General features: G+C 40.3%; 1 protein-coding gene across 3 annotated transcripts in view; it reads right to left on the bottom strand.

Moving 5' to 3' along the window:
* Positions 1 to 19,100, bottom strand: part of dscamb (Down syndrome cell adhesion molecule b) — a 140,984-nt gene that overhangs the window by 63,253 nt on the left and 58,631 nt on the right. For all 3 annotated transcript variants that reach the window (XM_041233048.1, XM_041233049.1, XM_041233050.1), the window contains exon 3: positions 314 to 460. In XM_041233048.1, the coding sequence (XP_041088982.1) occupies positions 314 to 460 (147 nt within the window). The remainder of the gene's footprint in view (positions 1 to 313; positions 461 to 19,100) is intronic.

The following is a 19,100-nucleotide window of genomic DNA, read 5'->3' as shown; positions in this document are numbered from 1 at the left end:
TGCAATCCATGCTCTGTGGATAAACAGAAAGGACTACAGAGCTGCCAGTTCAGCATCTTTAAGAGCAGCAGAATGCATGAATACTCAGAGGAAGACAGTAATGCAGCAGTACGCAGGGGGTTGCTTTTTATTGTTTATTTTCTTAACAAATTAAAATATTGCTCAACTGAGATCTTGTTTTAAGGGGGAGGATTTGGTAGGTGTATTGAAGACATCTGTGCTCAGCTGTCACTTATTGTAGGTAGCCTGCGTGGGTGTAGGAGATAGAGAGGGGGGGGGTTGGAAGGGCTCAGGCTCTTGAAGACAATCTCACCTGACACAAAGAGTCGCGCGCTGTTACTTTGCCGGGTCTCTCCTGTGTAGCGATGGCGTGTGATGCAACGGTAGTTATACAATCCGTCTTCATTCTGTACATCCACAATATAAAAGGCTCCAGTGGATGTAATGAGAAATCTAGATCCTGAAACAGAAAGGGGAAACCCCATTGTTAAGGATGACTCATTCAGATCACTTATTAGTCCAGCTACTTTGCATAGTGGCCCTGCAACTGTGATGTGTGATATGGACTGAAGACTTTCTGAAACCTACTGCTGTGTAGGACCATACTTGTTCATTTCAAAGGGGTGGGGAGGCAACCTTATGTTATTCTGAGATGGTACCATGAATGGCAATACCGGTGCTTTTAAAACGATCTGAAGCACAGCTAGTTATGGGGCACTGCTGCAGCAGACTATCCCCAAGTCAGGGTGATTAAGATGTCATGTGGAATTATATTTAAGGTTCTATACTCAGGGCCTGCACCATAAAAATCCTGATCAGCAAAGTGCAGTCAAAAATTTAATACGACTTGTCACCTAGCAACTGCACAAGCCCAATATTGCGTAAACATGCAGGCCAGCAAAAGTAGTGCACCAGGAATAGGGTACAATGGGGTAATGTTATTTTGGATTTTACTGTAAGTATCCCTATGAAGATATACAGGTCTCTTTATCATAAGCAGCCCTAATCATGCAACAATAACCTGCCTTTTCTCTGAGCTTTCCAAGAAAACAGCCTGTGTCTTTAAAGGCGGTAGAGAGAGAGAGAGAGAGAGAGAGAGAGAGAGAGAGAGAGAGAGAGAGAGAGAGAGAGAGAGAGAGAGAGAGAGAGAGAAATTCACACCCTTTCTTCCTTTTGTCTTTCTTCTTTCCCCGACAATAATATTCCTCTTTTATTCTCTCCCCTGAACTGAGCCTGGCACCCTGCTAAGCGTCGAAAGTTAAAAGAAATTCTAAATGTATATTTGTTCCGTCAGCCCCTGAACGAAGAGCGCTTTCATTAAAACAGACAGCCTGTCATCCACGACAAAGACGAAGTAGCGAGCGCGTGTGCACTTCAGAAGCGTTTGGAACTTGCCAGCATGGAGAGTGACGTGCATTTATTGCCCCGCTGATCTCTGGGAGTGCTCTGTTCTCTCGGCACACTTAATTTAATCACTCTCACTTTGCTGGGGCCAAATCTAATTTCTCCCGACTCTTCTACTTAGCATGCTAAATAACAGCTTCCTTTTGAAGAAGCGCTCTATCCCCTTTCTTCGAAAGGTCGCTAGACAACCTGAAAAAAACAAGAGCAGGTTTGTCGTCTGTCATTCCCAGCACTTTTAGGAGCAGAGGTCATCTCTTGTTTCTTACAAAGTTGCATCAGTTTGCTTTCATGATGAAGTAGACATATATAGCTAATAGGAAAACAATATAATTTGACATAGATACAGTACAGTAAAAGTGAAAAACCTACTACCAAGAAGTGCATAAAGACAGAATGAGATGAAACACTCTCTGTAGGTTTAAAACAGTAACCCGAAACAAACCTCTAACTGCTCTCGAATGCTCCTGAGCACTAGCTTTAGCCTCCAGTCAATCGATTCCAGAGCGCTATTGATTATACAGAGATTTCAGAGGTAAAAAGAAACTCCCATGACCTGCCTCTTATGTGTGAACGGACAATTGCTGGTAATGAATTGCCTACACTGTACAGTTCATTTTTGGGTACAGCATCCTGTAATAGAGAGCGCTTGTCATTTCTGTAGGGAATACCATACAGTGCTGTCAGACCTTCCAGACTTGCACTGCAGCCTACGGAATGAGAGATTGTTTTTCAGAGATGAAATGAGTTGGATTCTGGAGCACCATGAGCAATAAGACATCTTGAGCCTAAATACTCTGAATCATCATTAGTCTGATTTTCAGAAAGGAAAAACACACACCCAATGAAAACACTGATTCAGTAATAAAGACGTTTAATTGGTCTCAATTGGTCTTATAGTTTTAGTTATATATTTAAAAAAATAACTATGCTGAATAACAATTTGGAGAAAAAAAAAAAAGCTAGTCTAGCCCTTGATTTGTGCATTATCACATATTTTTAAAAATGTTTTTTTTTCTCTTCATGACTCAGTCATGAGAACACTTCCAATCTCTCTGGTCTCAATACTACAAAATATTTTCTATTTGAGCACTGGGATCTTATTGTCATAGAGGGACTGTGAAACACCATCGTCTGTCCTCCGAAGAGGGAGTTCACAACCGCAAGGTGCCAATCTGAATGAAATGAACGCTTTATTTTATTACTATATGCCCCAGCTACAGAAACTGTTCCCCCCACTTTTGAAGTTTTGCTATTGACTGGACTGTATAGCTTTGACCGATCTAGCCTATAGTACATATATCTATGGCAGGCAACTAAGACAGTAGAGCAGCTCCTGAACTCAGGTGAAAGCATCTCAACACTAACAGAAAAACAAGACAGGAACTGTGTTCAATAAGAGTCCAAGATAAGATGTTCTTATCTAGATGGCTTCAAATGACAAGATGAAAAGTGCCTCGCTGCAGTAACTCTACATTCAGTGCACTTAGTCGACAGGACCCCCAGAAGACACACCCAGGGTTTCTCTTCCTTTAAAACACCAGTTCACACATGCATGATTCCCCTACCTGGTCAGCATTCCTTCCACGATTCCTTCTTTACCCCCTCATTAATAATAAATAAGACAGCTGTGGGTTGATGCTCTCCTGACCCTTAACAGCTTCCCATAATGCACCTGGGCGGCCTTTTTCTTCTGATATCCTACATGCAGGCATTACCAGTGGATGTTACAACATGTTAGCTGCTGTTGTCATATCTCTCCGCTTTCAACACAAGTGCTGCTGCTATATTCAAGTTGTTTCCTCTTTTCTTTTTTTTAAATTTCAAAGCCAGTAGCTCTGTCTAGACTGAATACTGAAGTATGTTGTTGCATCTTCATGGGAGACAGGTCGGTGCAATTTCTAAGCAAGATCTGTATTAGCAGTGTTCACAACATGCCATTGACAGCCTTGCTGGCTTCCAGGGTATACAGATCCCAGCTGGTATTTTCAGTGTAAATGTCACAAACAGCCCCCAGCGGTTGTTAAATTTGCAGCCTGGGGGCAGAGCAGATCTGTATGAGGAATTGGGCTTAGGATAGCGATACTGGAATAAAATAATAATAAAAAAAGTTCTGCAACAGACTTACGAAACTGTCCTTAACTTTAAAAAAAAAAAAAAAAAAAAAAATCCATGGTGTTCTGCAACTGCCCTTGTAGATCTATTCACCAAATCATAATATATAATAAATCTGTTCTGGTTTATTGCAAACAGAGCCTGCTGTTAAATATTGAATATTATCCATGAAATGACATAAGCAAGCTGTTGGCACATGGTGTGAGCTCTTTCAATACATGATTATTACTTTTTACTTTCTGTTCCCATAAATTTGTTCTTAATTTTACTGGATCTCAATTCAGTTTTAAAATGTAATAAGGGAAAAGATCAAACACCATGCTGTAAAAATACAACTAAAACTCAAAACAATGAAGAAATCTGGTCAGGCAAGAACATTAGTGAGCTTTCTGTATCCCCAACTGAATTCAGCCAATCAATGCAGTGCACACACTGAGCAAAATGTCTACTTTGCACTTCAGACTCACCATTAAGTAACTGTGAAAGAAGAGTGAGAATTGGAGGGGTGGTGGCTGGTTGGATAATCTCACAGCATCGTTTGCTATGTTTTTTGTTGTTGTTATTGTGTCAGTATTAGTGTGATTTACAAGTTGGTGATTTAGTTTTGTTTATGATTTTCAGTCAGCTTTACAGATATAGCAAATACCCAAAGCTACTGTAGATTTTGCAGATTTTGTCAAAAATGGTTTGATTCAATGCCCTGATTAGACCCTGTTTGTAGGGAAGGATGCTGTTCAGTGCCCTGATTAGACCCTGTTTGTAGGGATGGATGTTGTTCTAGGAAGGGACCAGTCTTGATGAGCAGAACAGCCTCTTCTTGTTCCCAAGCTTTCGTTCCTATGTCTTTATGTTCTTAGGATTTCTTTTTAGGGTAGCCATTTCAAGACCTTATAGGTGGTGCACTTTCATGTGGCAACTCAAAGCTGTTCTCGTATCTCCCGGCTGAAGCTATGGGGCGCAGTGTCTACCTGCTACCACTAATGTTTTTTTTTTTTTTTGATTTCTGACTCACCGACCAGACGGGCACTCGTGTCCTTCACAGTCAAGCGCTGACCAAGGACCAAACCAATAACCTCCCACCGCAAAGACAAAACACCATTAAATCTAGGGTAACAGTGTATGATAAAATATAAATGTGTGCAAATAAAGGATAGTGCACACAACAAACGAGAAAACTGCAAACCCCCAAAGGAAAGCAGAAAGCAGGGTAGGCGCGTTTAAATGGAGACAGAAAACAAGAGCTGTGCAGCCAGTAAGTCAATACTGTGCTCTTAAGTGTGTTTCTCTTGAGCACATAACCGAGCTGAGGTCTTCATACCGCTCGCTCAATAATAACGATTGTGTCCGTTCCAGTCCACTGAACCTGCAGCGAACAACTCGCCTAGTTAAACTGACAGGTGTGCACAAAAACGCCTCAATAATTAATCGCTTTGGTTTTGGAAGATAACGTGTCACAGGACGCATCACCCCCCAAACTCCCAGACTAGTCGGCTGTCTGGAACTTCACATGCTGCAGATAATCTTTCTAAAATACAGGTCTCATTCTTTTCCTTCTTTCCGTTTTAGTTAATATCTTTAATAACTGGCAGAAACATATTGTTTATGACAAAGAGAGTCACAAAGTAAAATACAGCAAAAAATGAATTATTATTTTGATTTTCAAAGCTTATTTTTTTACAGCTACGCCCAGAGCCTTTTGATGATGTTAATATGAAGCAGTGGGGCTACACTTAACCTTTAGTTGCTAATGTTGGTCAGCGATGAAAATATGACTCCCACTGCATAGCAGTTTGATCCATTCCTGGTTTTATGATGAGTTTAATAAGACTAGCCTGAGCTTGTTACCTATATATTGTGGTTAATCAAGCTTGTAGTAAAACCTGGAGTGGGTGAAACCGCTATGCAATATAATCTTATTTTCATCTTTGTTGGTACTATTAGTAATAAGAGTTAATATTTTAGTTGACTTAAAAAAACAGACATTTACAGGGCTATATAACCACAGTCACAAAAGGACAACGTGGCAACACATCACTGCATCAGGAATATAATCTAAATTTTAGTTCGAATTCTAGAAGACTGAATGCTGCCAATGAACATACTTTTAAAACTCAGTCTTCCTTGAAGATGTTTTGGTTGCTCATGCTAACACTACCTTGTAAACCAAAACACAATAATATACTGCAGAGAGGTCCACAATGATTAATCCCGGCTAGTTATTACTGATGAAAGTAGCCTGCTTGAGCCTTTATGCCTTTACTTGTAGTTTGTGTTTTAATACACAGCAATACATTCAGACTGCTGGATCCACTTTATAACCTGAAATTCAGCCACCATTTGTTACTTTACTAAGCAGCCCAGTGACAGCTTTTGAATGCATTGAATAGGTGGGCTTCTTTTTGCTAAGGGGAAAGGAGGGATCTGCTTTTGCTGTTTGGGAGACAACATGCAATGTAAGCTATTTAGTAGCTAGCATATCATAGGCAAGTCAGCGGGAAAAAAATAATACAAAAACGATATGCTAAATAAATGCAGACACAGTGTTCAAATTACACTGGGAAATTCCCCTGCCTGCAGACACTTTCAAGTTTACAAACATTTGTCTTCCCAGAAAACCGCACGGCTTATCCGAGGTAATGCGATTTCTGAGGAGAGTTTGAGATCTCCTTTTTTATTGAAAGACCTTGTAACCTAGTTAGTTTTCTATATATACAGCCCCTCGTTCATCTAATAGCCTGCAGTATTGGAGATCGAACTTCGCACGATTCGTTTAAAGTTGCTTGCATCCTAGGCTCTCTTGTGCCAGCAATTAAAAGTATGTTACAGACGTACTTCATTCAAACATGAAATTCATTTAAGGTTACGAAAACGTAACACAAGCTATACAACCTGGACTGATGCAGTTAACAGATGAGAGGCCGGAGGTCAGATCCTTAGCTATTATGTTTTTACTAATCAGCCAATCTCTGGCTGTTTACATTTTTTGATGTGTATTTAAATCATGTTCGACTGTCACGCCCACTTGTCTCACTGACGATGCAGCTTCAACACACATGATATCTTCATCCACATACTACAGTACAGCCTCAAGCAACTGGACTAATAAGGGGTATAATTGACCCTGCTCTGAAAGTAACAAGGATACACTGCAAGATTGAAAACCACTGCCTTTCCTCATCGGCTTTCAAAACGCGCGGCACCAGGACAGTTCTGAACCTCTGAAATACACTAAAGACAAACACATTAAAGATGCAAAAAGATCAGGCCATGCAAGGGTCCAGCTCACAGACATGTTCTAGAAAATGTCTGACTGAAAACATGACTTTCAAATGCTAATTCCAATAACACTGAGGCTTCACAATTATCAAAACATTTCTCTGTTAGTCAAACTCCCAGCAGACCCTTGAAGATTTTGACCTCCCCTTCTGTTTCTCTATCTAGATAAAGAAACAAGGATACAGATTAAGACTTCTGCACATGTTTAACTGGATTTGTTTCACAGGTTCAGGGACTGATCTTCATATATCGAATCAACCAATCACATTAATGCATGCAGTGCTGTAAGTTCATTTTGCAATGACAAAATCCTTATTGGTTTAACAGCAACATTTTCTTTCTCTCCAGGAAGAAAACCTTTATGTGCTGTTCTACATTACATTTACAAGCGGGACGTCAGGGAAACATGGTTTCAGTTCCATTTCAAATGTGTTGCAAATGATATGCTTGATAACTAAAAACCAAGAAGCAAGGGGATTTCTGAAACGCAATCGAAATCAGTTGAGCAAAACACTACCCGTACAATCATTGTAGTCTGTGTATAACATGTACAGCTGAGTCTCCTTGAGTTACAACCCTTGTATAATGTACACCTCATCTTTAATACCCACCCATTGTACAATGCACAACTCCTATATGCTACCCTATAGAGCACAACAAAAAATGCTGCACATCTTGTATATAAAGTGCACCCCATAGCTAATCACAGAAATGCTCCCTGTGTTTGTAAAAAGGTGCACATATATGTTGAACATTACAGTACATCTGGAACAAAACAACCATATCATTTAAACCCCTATTCCCCAACACTGTTAATATAAATCCCCAACACCAAACCCAGTTGAAAAAGGGAACTGGGTAACCTTGGGGACTCGAGCCCTGCCTGCATGAACAGCGGGACTGATCCTTCCGTGCAGGTCCCTGCATCTATAATTGATAAAGGCTGGATGTGCTCTCCGTCTCTCCACCTCGCTTGTGTGTCTGTGCTGCATGAAGGTGGGTCCCTGCTGTGAGGAGACGTGAACTGCTGTTGAAAAATGGGGCTGTGCCGCATTACTAAGGGTTTCACTTTCTTTCCTTTCAGAGACAGCGTTATAAACTTTACTTCTCCTTCCTTTTCAAGTCATACCTTCCTCACCAGAGCGTACAGTCTGTGTTTTATTAAATCAGATTGAACCACAATTAAATCCTTTTAATCCAGCATCTAACAGCAAAATAGCAGCACCAGATACTGGATTTATATAAGGTCTCATTTAATAAAAAAGATTTTATAAAACCTTTTTGGCTGATCGTTTGACATATAATAAGAATTATAGCTGCAAACATACAGTCAAAAAGAGCGATCCTTTACAACAGATGTCTTCAGGCTGCTTTTTTTGTGTGTCTTTTTATTTCTTTATTTGTCTTTGCTTTCGTAATTGTTCAATGCAGCCGAGTGCCTAAAAAAAACAATAGCGGCACTTATAAAGTGATTGAGTGCAAGGCCTGAATATTATTAAAAGCTCCCTCAAGTCCCTCTACTGCATTGCCCTTTACAAGTCATCAGCCATCAATTCAGGCTATAAAACGTGATCAGCACTTTTCTAACGCCACTTCTATGCCATTAGTCAGATCACAACCCCCCCCCCAAGATAAAGCAGTGGCATATGTTGCTTTTAATTACCCCCTCAATATCTCTCTCCTTCTGATCTTCTAAAATTTACTGAAACTTGAGTGTATGAAATGTGCCTGTGTACGTGTAAGTGTGTGTACTTGCCTTTCTGCATTAGTGGGAGCAGTGAGGACAATCATATATATATATATATCTATATATTATATATATATATATATCACTATATATATAACATACATGATATATATACAACATGATACATATATATATATATATATATATATATATATACACACACACATACACACATATACATACACACACACACACACACACACAAACACACACACACACACACTTACATTGTTCAGTAAAACATGGAAAAGTGAAGACTGACATTCAGCCGGTCACATTACAAAACTATTATAGTAACAGTAACGATTACTACAGTGTGAGCCTAATGAGACACACAAGCATGTTAACTGTTGTGCAATGTAGTAGCTTTAGGGTACAGCAAAACTTTTTCTGATTTTCTGCCCAGGCATGTATTCGCTGTTACACTGCAGGACCGACATGCCAGTGCTGCAGCTGATGACTAAAGTAGGGATGCTAATTATTTTGGCAGGGTAGTGAATTAACACTTTAACATTCTTCTCACATAGCCAACGCAGTGTTAACAGGGGCCAGTGCTTTGGCATAAATGCGCGCAGAACACAATTAGTTCAACACGTATCGAGTTAAGGCTGGGCTGATCACAGCTCCTGATGTTGCAGGGCCAAGCATTTAAATGGAATAGCAGGCTTGTCAAATTGCAATAGAACGCTTGTACCATTTACATCAATACAAAGACTCCTTGTGTCAAGGACAGAAACAAAGGCAGATTTATTTTAACAGTGTAGCAAATAGGTACCAATGAATGATATTTGAGACTATGATTTCACATGATTTTGGAAACTGCATCTTCAATACTGTTGGAGCAATCAGGGCCAGCTTCACTGCATTAGTGGCATGTCTGCATTAATGTCTTTTGGCTACTGTTGACGATGGGATGACTGATTATCTATTCAGGGATACCAATACATTTAGTAAACAAGGGGTCTGTGTGTGAGTCAATGTGCAATACAGCTGTTTGTCAGTCCTGGGAAATGGATAACATTCTGGGGTACCGCTGCTCATGTAAGAGGTCTTGCTCTTTAAAATAATTTGCATATACTGGATAAGCGGATGATTATCTGTCAGCACTTTCATTTCTATATTAGACTACAAAAATAAAGCCAAAAGTATTGCATCATCTAGAATTTTAGAATTGAGACATAATAAAAAAAATAAATTAAAACAATTATAGGAACATCATTTTTTTTGTTTAACTTCATGTAATTAAAGAAACTACAAAACGATATTGCAAAAAAAAGCCATAATAGTAAGTAGTTATGTAATGTTAGATTGCGAAATGTCACATTGTTTAATGTCAGTTTTTCGTTGCGGAAAATTACAAAACTCTATGTAATACAATATGTTAACATAACATTAGGTTTTAAGGAGGCTGTGCGGTCCAGTGGTTAAAGAAACAGACTTCTACTCAGGAGGTACCCAGTTCAAATCCCAGCTGAGTCACTGACTCACTGTGTGACCCCGAGCAAGTCGCTTAACCTCCTTGTGCTCTGTCTTTAGGGTGAGACATTGTTGTGAGTGACAACAACTGATGTATAGTTCACACACCCTAGTCTCGTATCTTGTAAAGCGCTTTGTGATGGTGGTCCGCTATGAAAGGCGCTAAATAAAGATTATTATTCAGCAGATGACTTTTGACCATAGCTGTAATGAGACTTCCTCTTTAATGATACTGCCTCTGCAGCAGATCTTGTTGTGTGCTGCTATTTAGTAGCTCTGTCATTTGCGAGAGCTCCTACTATGTGTAAAGAGACCAGATAAACTCGCTGCAGCAAGACAGCAATGCACTAACATGCTATCCACACATCACTTTCTGCATGTATTCCAGCACCACACCACCAGAACAGATTACTCAAAGTCCTGCTGAGTAATGGTTTAGCTCAATAATCAAGAGTTAAAAACGCCAGTGTGTTAATATTGAAAAAGCTCTCTGACCACTAGCCCCCCCTCACTCTGCAAGCCTGGTAATAAAATGGAATGTTTAATATTAAAGAGATCTCTGCAAGCTCCAAAATGATTTCAATTCTAATAAAGACAGCTAGTCTTTCTGAATTCACTGAGCGTTACCATTCATTAATATTTCAAATCGCGATCGTGATGAGTAATTACCCATAAATTGATGATGGAAATTTAGCACCACCCGCACATACACATGCACACGTGAGCAGACACACACACACACACACACACGCACACAATCTGCACGTCTCTATACACCTATATGCAGCACACGCACGTTGCAGTGTGTATGAACCAACACAGCATTCCTTAAAAAGAACTGCTTTTTTTCCCTGGTAAGTGTGAGGTTACAACGAAGGGTTTTTCCTTCACATTCCTCTCTGACTCAATAATATCTGTCTACTTTTTCCAAGGACACAGTTATTCCGTACAACCGTAAGTATATGAGAAACATTTTCATCTAACAGGTCAGGATGGCAAATGGAACTTTTCAAACTGATGGGGGTTTAACTATGAACAAAATGATCAATATATACTGGATATAGGAGCATATGATAAGGCAGGGCAGGCTTATTGAGCTCCACAGAGTGATTATTTTGACTTGGAGGTGAACTATCCTGTTAAGAGGGTCTTGAGTAGAAGCAAATAGAGTCAAAACCCAACATAACTAATGTGTTTAAATATGCAACGTGCTCAAAAAGCACAACCATAGCAAAGCCTGAGTCCAGATAAACCTCTTTTTTCATGTTTCACCCATTAAGTTCGATTTTTTTTGTGACCCAGTAACACTGTAATGATCTGTAAGTGCATGTGTATTAGCTAAGTAACTACAGTAATTAGAGACGCACTGTAAAGTGTTTGTGATTTTTCTTCGTATGGCTCTTTAAGAACTTTAAGCCGACAGAGTTGGGCTCCTCTGTGTTAAAGTATGTACAGTGTATCTGGGATGAGTGCACTCTTGCATTACTCAAGCAGACCGATAAAACTTTGCTAAACTTGTTTTCCCAGCGTTCCCTGGAGTTAAAGTAAACCCCTCTGCCACTTAATTTATTCAGATCAATATACTTTACATGCCTCTAGCTGGTGACTTCAAGCCTCTCCTACACTTTCCACAATACAAAAAGCCATTGTTTCAAAAACCCAAAGACGAGAAAAACAGATGAGCGATGGTGCTGGATATAGGAAGAGGCAATGAATAAGAAACACTGTCTTCTAATAGGGTCTGTTCTCAGTAATTACGACAACACAATCTGATCAGCAAGAGCTAAGTATCTTCATCTGAAGGAGATCGGATGAAATTAGAGCTGATGTAATAAGTACCATTTGTCACCATTAGGGAGAGGTGTTGACAGCTCCTGCCGTTGTCATGGCAACGCAGTATTTTTCCCCATCCACTTTTTTCTGCATGCATGTGGTTTGAGTCAGTGAGGTACAAGGTGGGGGAGATACTGTTGAGCTGACTTAATGACTCACTAGATACGTTTATATATATTTATTTTTTCTCGTTTAACAATTTAAAAATTGTATCAAAAGGAGAACCCGTACTCAGATATTCTGCAACACTGATACAACTTCAGACTACATTTCCTCTGCCAGGCCACAATACAGAGAAAAGAAACGTGCAGAGAGGAGCTAACCACATTTTAAACTAGAACCCTCTTCAAAAAGGAAATTACAGGTAACACTGATTGGCTATGTGTTTAAGATCTTTAACCACAGCCCTGACCCCACCTGTTTCAAAGAGTGGAAACGCAGCCCAAGGATTATAACTAAGATCCTGGGCCAGATCAAGGTGCAGTATTTAAAACAGAAACGCAGGCACACCATAGACAGGGCCCTTAAACTAACTTTCAGCAGTGCTGGTTACTTGTTCAGTAAGCAGTTGTTGTTTTGCGAATTGGTATTCTGTCACAGGATCATGATGAATCTGACGAGTCTTATAATGCACCAAGCTATAAAGCACACTGGAAAACGAGATACTGTAGTTGGGCTCATCTGTGCAAACAGCAGTGTAACGGGTGGAGGCTGAGCGTGGGCCGGTGACCTCACACACCGCAAGAGAGCGTCTTAACGACAGTGTAAAAGAGGCGGGCTCACTCGTGGTTATAGATCTTTGACCTCATCTCACTGACGGGACAGAATCTGTAACGGCAGTGCATCACCCAAGAGAAATTACTTCATCTATAGTGCATCCCTATAACAAAACAACAGAAGTCATATATCATGAATTAATGCTGAAATGAAAAAAAAAACTTAATTAAAATTTGGAACCTCAGGGCTACAGTTGATGATTAGGCATCATTTGTTTAATTCATTCCTTGTTTTAAGGAATTGCTGGCATTAGGCCTATACACAATAAAGCTGTAATAGAAGACGTTTAAACATCCAGTTCCTTCCCCTTGATTATCTTCAGAAAATAATATTTCTCAGTGGCCTTATCTTTATTCATTTCTGAATAGTTATGTGTTTGTGTGTTTTTTTTGTGCTTATGCCTGTTACACTTGCTATAATTAACCCAAGGTCTCCTGCCTCTTGCCCCCTAATGACATCTTTTGTTAACTCTGCTGTTAGGAAAACGTTGGCTGCATGGTAATTACATGTTGAAGAACTGTTTAACCATTTCAAGCTTCGCAACCTGGGGGATGAAGAAGCGTGTAGCCATTGTTAACACCACAGAAGGTTTTGACACAACCGTCTTTTGAATGGAAAAGGTATTTCAGTTATGTCAGTCCTCCAGTGTTATTCAATATACAGCAGTAACTCCAACGAAGGTATTAGATGGTTGTCTGCTGTTTAATTTAAATTTAAAATATATAGAGGGATCTTCTGTGCAATGACTTCTTTTAATACTCCAGCTTTAATCTGCAGACAGAACCCCTGTGATTTCACGTTAGTTACAAATCCAAGACTGCAATAGTGTAGATTATAACTGTGGACACACCTGGACCCAGGAGGGTGTGGAGAAACAGGGGAGTGATTCCTGCTGTTTGGGAAGACCATCTCGGGTAGTTTGTCAAGCATGTACTGACGGCCACACAAACTTGATAACAACAGTGCCGATGATGGCTGTAAAATACTAAGGCTATGACATGGCAAAGGGGGGCTGGTTCTTTCATGCAATGCTTAAAACATTTGGCACTTGGGAAACGTAGGGTTGCAGGTTTGTTTTCAGCTCCCCCTGGTGCATCAGTTTCATAAGCCTGAACTCCCTGGTCTGAAGATCAAACCACGGTTCTACATTTAGTTTTTTACATAAATACAGACAGATAATTGATCTCAAACCCGCTGTGAATCTTTAAGGTAAAAAAAGAAAATCTTTCATAGCATGCAATAAAGTTGCAATTAACCAAACCTGGCGCTTGATCTATTCTGAATATAAACAGGGATTCCAATGTTTTTTTTTACAAACTCAAAAGCCCCTTTCATTAATAACCACAAGACCCCTGATGCATCCATGGCCAGCTTTAATTAACGCTGTGTCGCTTTAAAACATCAATGAGCTACAGTTTGCATTGATTTAATTATCAGTTAATCAACAATATATGCTCGTGCCTACTCCTGCAGGAGATCAGACACATTAATGAAAGCAGATTATATGCGTTATATCAATGGTCGCCCATTGATTCAAACTTCTAAGTAATGAAAGCGGTACAGCCTGTTTCTCTAGCTGCCAGTGCTGAGAATGTATAACCAAGCCCAAGCTCCATTGATGCTGTAAGGATGAGTCATCTGGAATCACCCAGATAGAAGCACCCCTTAAACAGTACATATTTATTTATTTATTTTTATTTAGTGCCCAATTACTTTACCCCCGATTTTCTCCCCAATTTAGACTGTCCAATATTTTTTTCCCCCTCACCGAGGCAATCCTCCACACACCTCAGGATTACTGAACTGAATGTTCAGTGGTGACCACCAATCCTAACACCAAGCCAGCTTCCTCTTCTACACCCAGGAACTCGAGAGCAGATGTCAGCGAGCTACCTGCCTCTGGAGGACAAAGGCCAGTCCTGCAGGTGTATGCCTGAGCTCACTAGGTGTCTGACCGGTAGGGTCCACTGTAATGTGAAGAGGAGAAACAGTCCATGATGGTTTTGCCTCCCTAACCCGCAGGAGTGCTAAAGCCAGTTCAAAGCCCCCTCCAGAACTCCCAGTGAAGCCAGCGACTTTTTACAGCCAGGACACAAACCTGCACTCCTCTGACTGTACGAATCACCCTACACACCACATAGTCATGCCTTTACCAGGGGAGTCCTCGGGACCCCTGCGCTCCCCTGACTGTATGACTCACCCTGCACACCAGGCGAGCCACTAGGGGAACCCCTACCTAATCAGGTTTTGTATACAAGAGCGTCTGTTTTGTTGGATTAAATAAGGTTTGATATCCAGTACGCTGTTTATGACAGCTGGGGTCTGGAAAAGTTCCATACTACTAGCTCCATCAAAGCAGAAATAGTTTAAATACCTCATTAGAGTTAACGCTTTGTGAATAGGGGTATATAAATAATGAAACTAAAATTAAAAGAGGAAAATAAACTCTTCACTGTGTAATTTGTGTATTGTGTGATCCTGTTAAAAAGTCTGATAAATGCTGCAAGCCCTCATAAAAGTAGAACGGCTTTAGGTTCTTATGTCAACCAGATGAGAAGTTGGGAGGGGAGGGTGGTTGGACACCAGGGAACAGCACAGTGGCTGTGATTGTACTTCAGTTGTGTGGTATTCCCATTGGGATCCGTGCAGACCTTGCAAAAACAAATTCAACAGCATAAAGGTCACATCATGTGACGTACGGTCTGCAATACCGATTGTCCGGTTCTCACAGACCCCGAGGTGCCCACCCCCTGCCTTTTCCAGCTGGATACATAAACTCCATAGCAGAGGCCGATAAGAATAATTAATGGTTCGGGCCCGCTTCAATATATCTTTGATGATGTTTAATATTGTCAGCGGAGGGAAGAAAAAAATAAAAACGCGAAAGATTCCTGTCATGTCATGTTGTCTTAAGGTGATATGAAGGCCTGTGACGTGTGACATTAAAGAAAGGTCACATTGACAGTCTGACTGCAGCAATCCCAGTGAGCCTTCACCAAGCTTGCAATAACAAGAAAGAAAAGAAACAGAAAAGGAAAAGGCCCACTAAATGACCTTGCCTGGAAGAAAGAGAAAAGAGGAGGGGCAGGGTGGCTTGTTTTTATAAAGGGAAACAGGAATTCTAAATGTACATATTTAATAGTTCAGATACTAGATTGGTAACTGAACTCACAAATCTCATAGCCTTTATTAAATATTAGATACAGTATCTGTCCAGTGAAAATTTTGAAAGGGGGTGTAGACTTTCTATAGGCACTGTATCTGTCAAGGTGTAGGGTTGCAAAGACAGCACAATGTGGATTGCACCTGAAAAAAATAAATAATTAGTGTTGCTCTGTTTGTCTGTTACACATATGAAAAGTACAGCTTCAGAGCTTTAAATGGGAACAATTGAGGTTAAATATGGGCCCGTGGGCAGTATAGAAACCGCATTGATGTGCCAGTAATTGCATTCCAGCCCTATGCACAAATGTTTTCTGAATGTCACTATCCTTTAGCCCCCCCTTTCCCTATCAGTCTCTAGCAGCTTCTACAGACAACCCAAGTGACTGGGAGACCCATTTAAAGGTCCCTTTAAAAACCTTTGTTACCCCCCATTTCACAGAGAAGAGGAGTCACATGCACCAATTTGTGCCTCCTTCTTGTGATGTGCCCAGTCTCTCGTCTCGTCCACTGAGACGATTCTGGCGGTCGGTTGAACTTCATGTCAAATTTAATTTGCAGATACATACAGTTTTCTGCATTTCTTACTGGAAAAGGAAACAGCAATGTTAGGCTCCTGATTGGTATCACAGTCTTAAAAACTGCCTATATGATGAGTAAAGCTGAAGGTATACTGTATGTTGATTTACATGAGAGCGTGGCCGGTAAATGTCACTTCAAACCCTTTCTATGCTTTAGTATTGACTTACTAGAGCTGCCATACACAATAACAATGGCTATATTTTCAGTCATTCCTTCTGTAATAGCTTCTAGGTCAGGATTATGGAAGAACACAGTCCTTCCTGCCTGTATACCCTGCCAGTGTGCTGATGAGGAAATCAAGAAACAAGACCCAGTGCTGTCTAGGGAGGGCACCATGGCGACAAGCTTTAGGTAACATGATGCTCAATAACGCAACCCCTTCCAACCCAAAACTTTAGAACACAAAATGGACACTTTCTATTGACTCCTGTAGGGATTGGTTAAGGCTGGTTTCTCACACGCACATTAGTCCATCGATGCCCAGCATAGAATCCTAGGAGGATAACTGTAGGAGAAATTAAGGACACTGCTAAAAGGTTTAGCTTGGGTATCACTTAAAATCAACCACTAGTGTGTAAATGATGGTTTTTTTTCTCACTTAAAACCACGGCCTGAATTTCCCTTCAGTTAGAAAAGGTATTGATAAATTGATTAACCCCTTGAGGCTTTCCCTTTGTGATAAACCCAAGTGGTAAGACAGCTTTAGGGAACACTGCTAAGTTATTTTAAAATGGCCTTTAACTACTGGGACCTGGTTCAAATCAGGCCATCGATCAGAAAAAAAAAAAAAAAAAAAAAAATGACCACCAAGAGATTCACATTGATTCATGCTGTAACAATACAAAACAAAATGGTTGCCGTGTTTCCCTACTTTGGTACACCTACTACACTTTGCTCATTTGCTTTGTAGAGCGCTTTTAGGTGCTGAGTAAAATATAAACAGTATTACTATGATGAAAAGTGTTGAAGCCTTCATTTCTTGAAACAGTAAAATTGTTAAACCATCCCAGTTTTGCTGTTTTATTCACATCTTTTTTTTTTTAAGTACAGTGTGCTCAGCAAATTAACAAGCAGAGTCATTTATTAGGCTGTGCTTGCTGTTACTTTCACGACCTCAGAGTTGCTATGACGTCAGGTTGCGTTCCTAAGAGAAGTGTTACATAATCTGTTGTACTGTACTTATTGTTCTTTTCAACACAGTCCTGTGGTGAGGAAAACATTTCTCAAATTTCTCTCAGGAGCGTTCTACATGAGAAGCTGGATTAGTCTTCCGAAAGCCATTAGTGCACACAGATCACGCCTGCATCCGCAATGCTTGTTTTCTGTGTAACAACAACAGCTATGCATTTCAATCCGACTCCAACCCACAGCGGGCTGGAGCAAACAGGTATCCTGTTCTTCTTGGTTAAGTAGGAACTAAATCAAAACAGGTATTCCAGAATGATGCAGACCTGCCAAATCGCACACAGATACTCAGGCCTGAGACTTCACAGCAGTGGCTGCAGGACACTTCATCTAAGCTGCAGTCTTCCAGCTGCCATTCATCTTTTTCCATTTTTTTTTTTATTCCTTAAAATATGCAGTGGTTGATATCTTAGATCCACAAAGCACTTCCTGATACAATGTGATGATAATGTTATCATGATTCGAGTGCTGTACCTTTAAGATATGACAGCATCTCGTGCGAGATTCTAACTGTCACGCGAGATTCTAATGAGAGTGGGAGAGAGTTCGGTGTAAACGCAGGATGCATGTTGTGTTGCTCCGTTCCTTCTTTATTACATTAGCGCTATAGAGACAGTATGCACAGAGCCTATATGGTACTGCTACAGAAGGGAAGAGAGTTATGTATAACTCACAAGATATAATAAAAGTCTTCAGTTGAATTCCCTGAACCGCTGCGTGTCTGTGGCGTCCCATCGAACCTGCAGCCGAACCTCCTGCTTATGAATGACTGCCAAGGGCCCCTCACACTGACCCCAACGTGGCGAGTCATCATAATTAGCACATAAATGAAGGGAAGAACCCAACCTCTGATCATTGATACACTAACAATAAAAGCTCTATAAATTTGCTGAATGGGCAACTCTTATCTGCCCATTCTAATGTGTATTCTGTACATGGATACCCAACTTTCTCCCATCTTTCAGAACACCACCATGATTAAATTGGTTCTTGACTCCTCCTTCTAGTTATAACTTGCCAAGTTTATCTCTATTGGTTTATCTGCATGCAAGGATCTTAGGGATGATGTGATTGTTAAAGAGATGAACCAATCAAACCCTTGCCACTTTGTGCAGTCATCCCTTTGTAAATTTGACCACTGTGAAAGTACAGCAAAGTTCAATAAAACATAGTGTAAAGATTTTAAAGCCCAGAAAGATACAATAAAGCCTATAAGCCTATTAGTAACCTAATGTAAATGCATAGGATAAACATGGAGAAATCATGGGGAAAAAGAAACAACTCCTACGTCTCTCGCTATACATCCACAAAAAAAAAACAAAGACCCGGTGTGGAAATACTACAAGACATTCCCAGCAGTTTGAACTATTTCTAGATTTGTACATGTCAGTTATGACATCCACAGGTGTGCAAGACCAACTCACCAAGCTTACTGTGTATATAGAATGAAATGGCTGATTATAAAAACTTACATTTTCAGGGACGGAAATAAGACTCCCATTGCACATCAGTTTGATCCACTCCTGCTTTCACTATAAGTTTAATC

Source organism: Polyodon spathula, chromosome 30 (assembly GCF_017654505.1).
Source record: "Polyodon spathula isolate WHYD16114869_AA chromosome 30, ASM1765450v1, whole genome shotgun sequence".
NCBI classification, from domain to species: domain Eukaryota; kingdom Metazoa; phylum Chordata; class Actinopteri; order Acipenseriformes; family Polyodontidae; genus Polyodon; species Polyodon spathula.
This window is presented reverse-complemented; position numbering and strand designations above follow the sequence as displayed.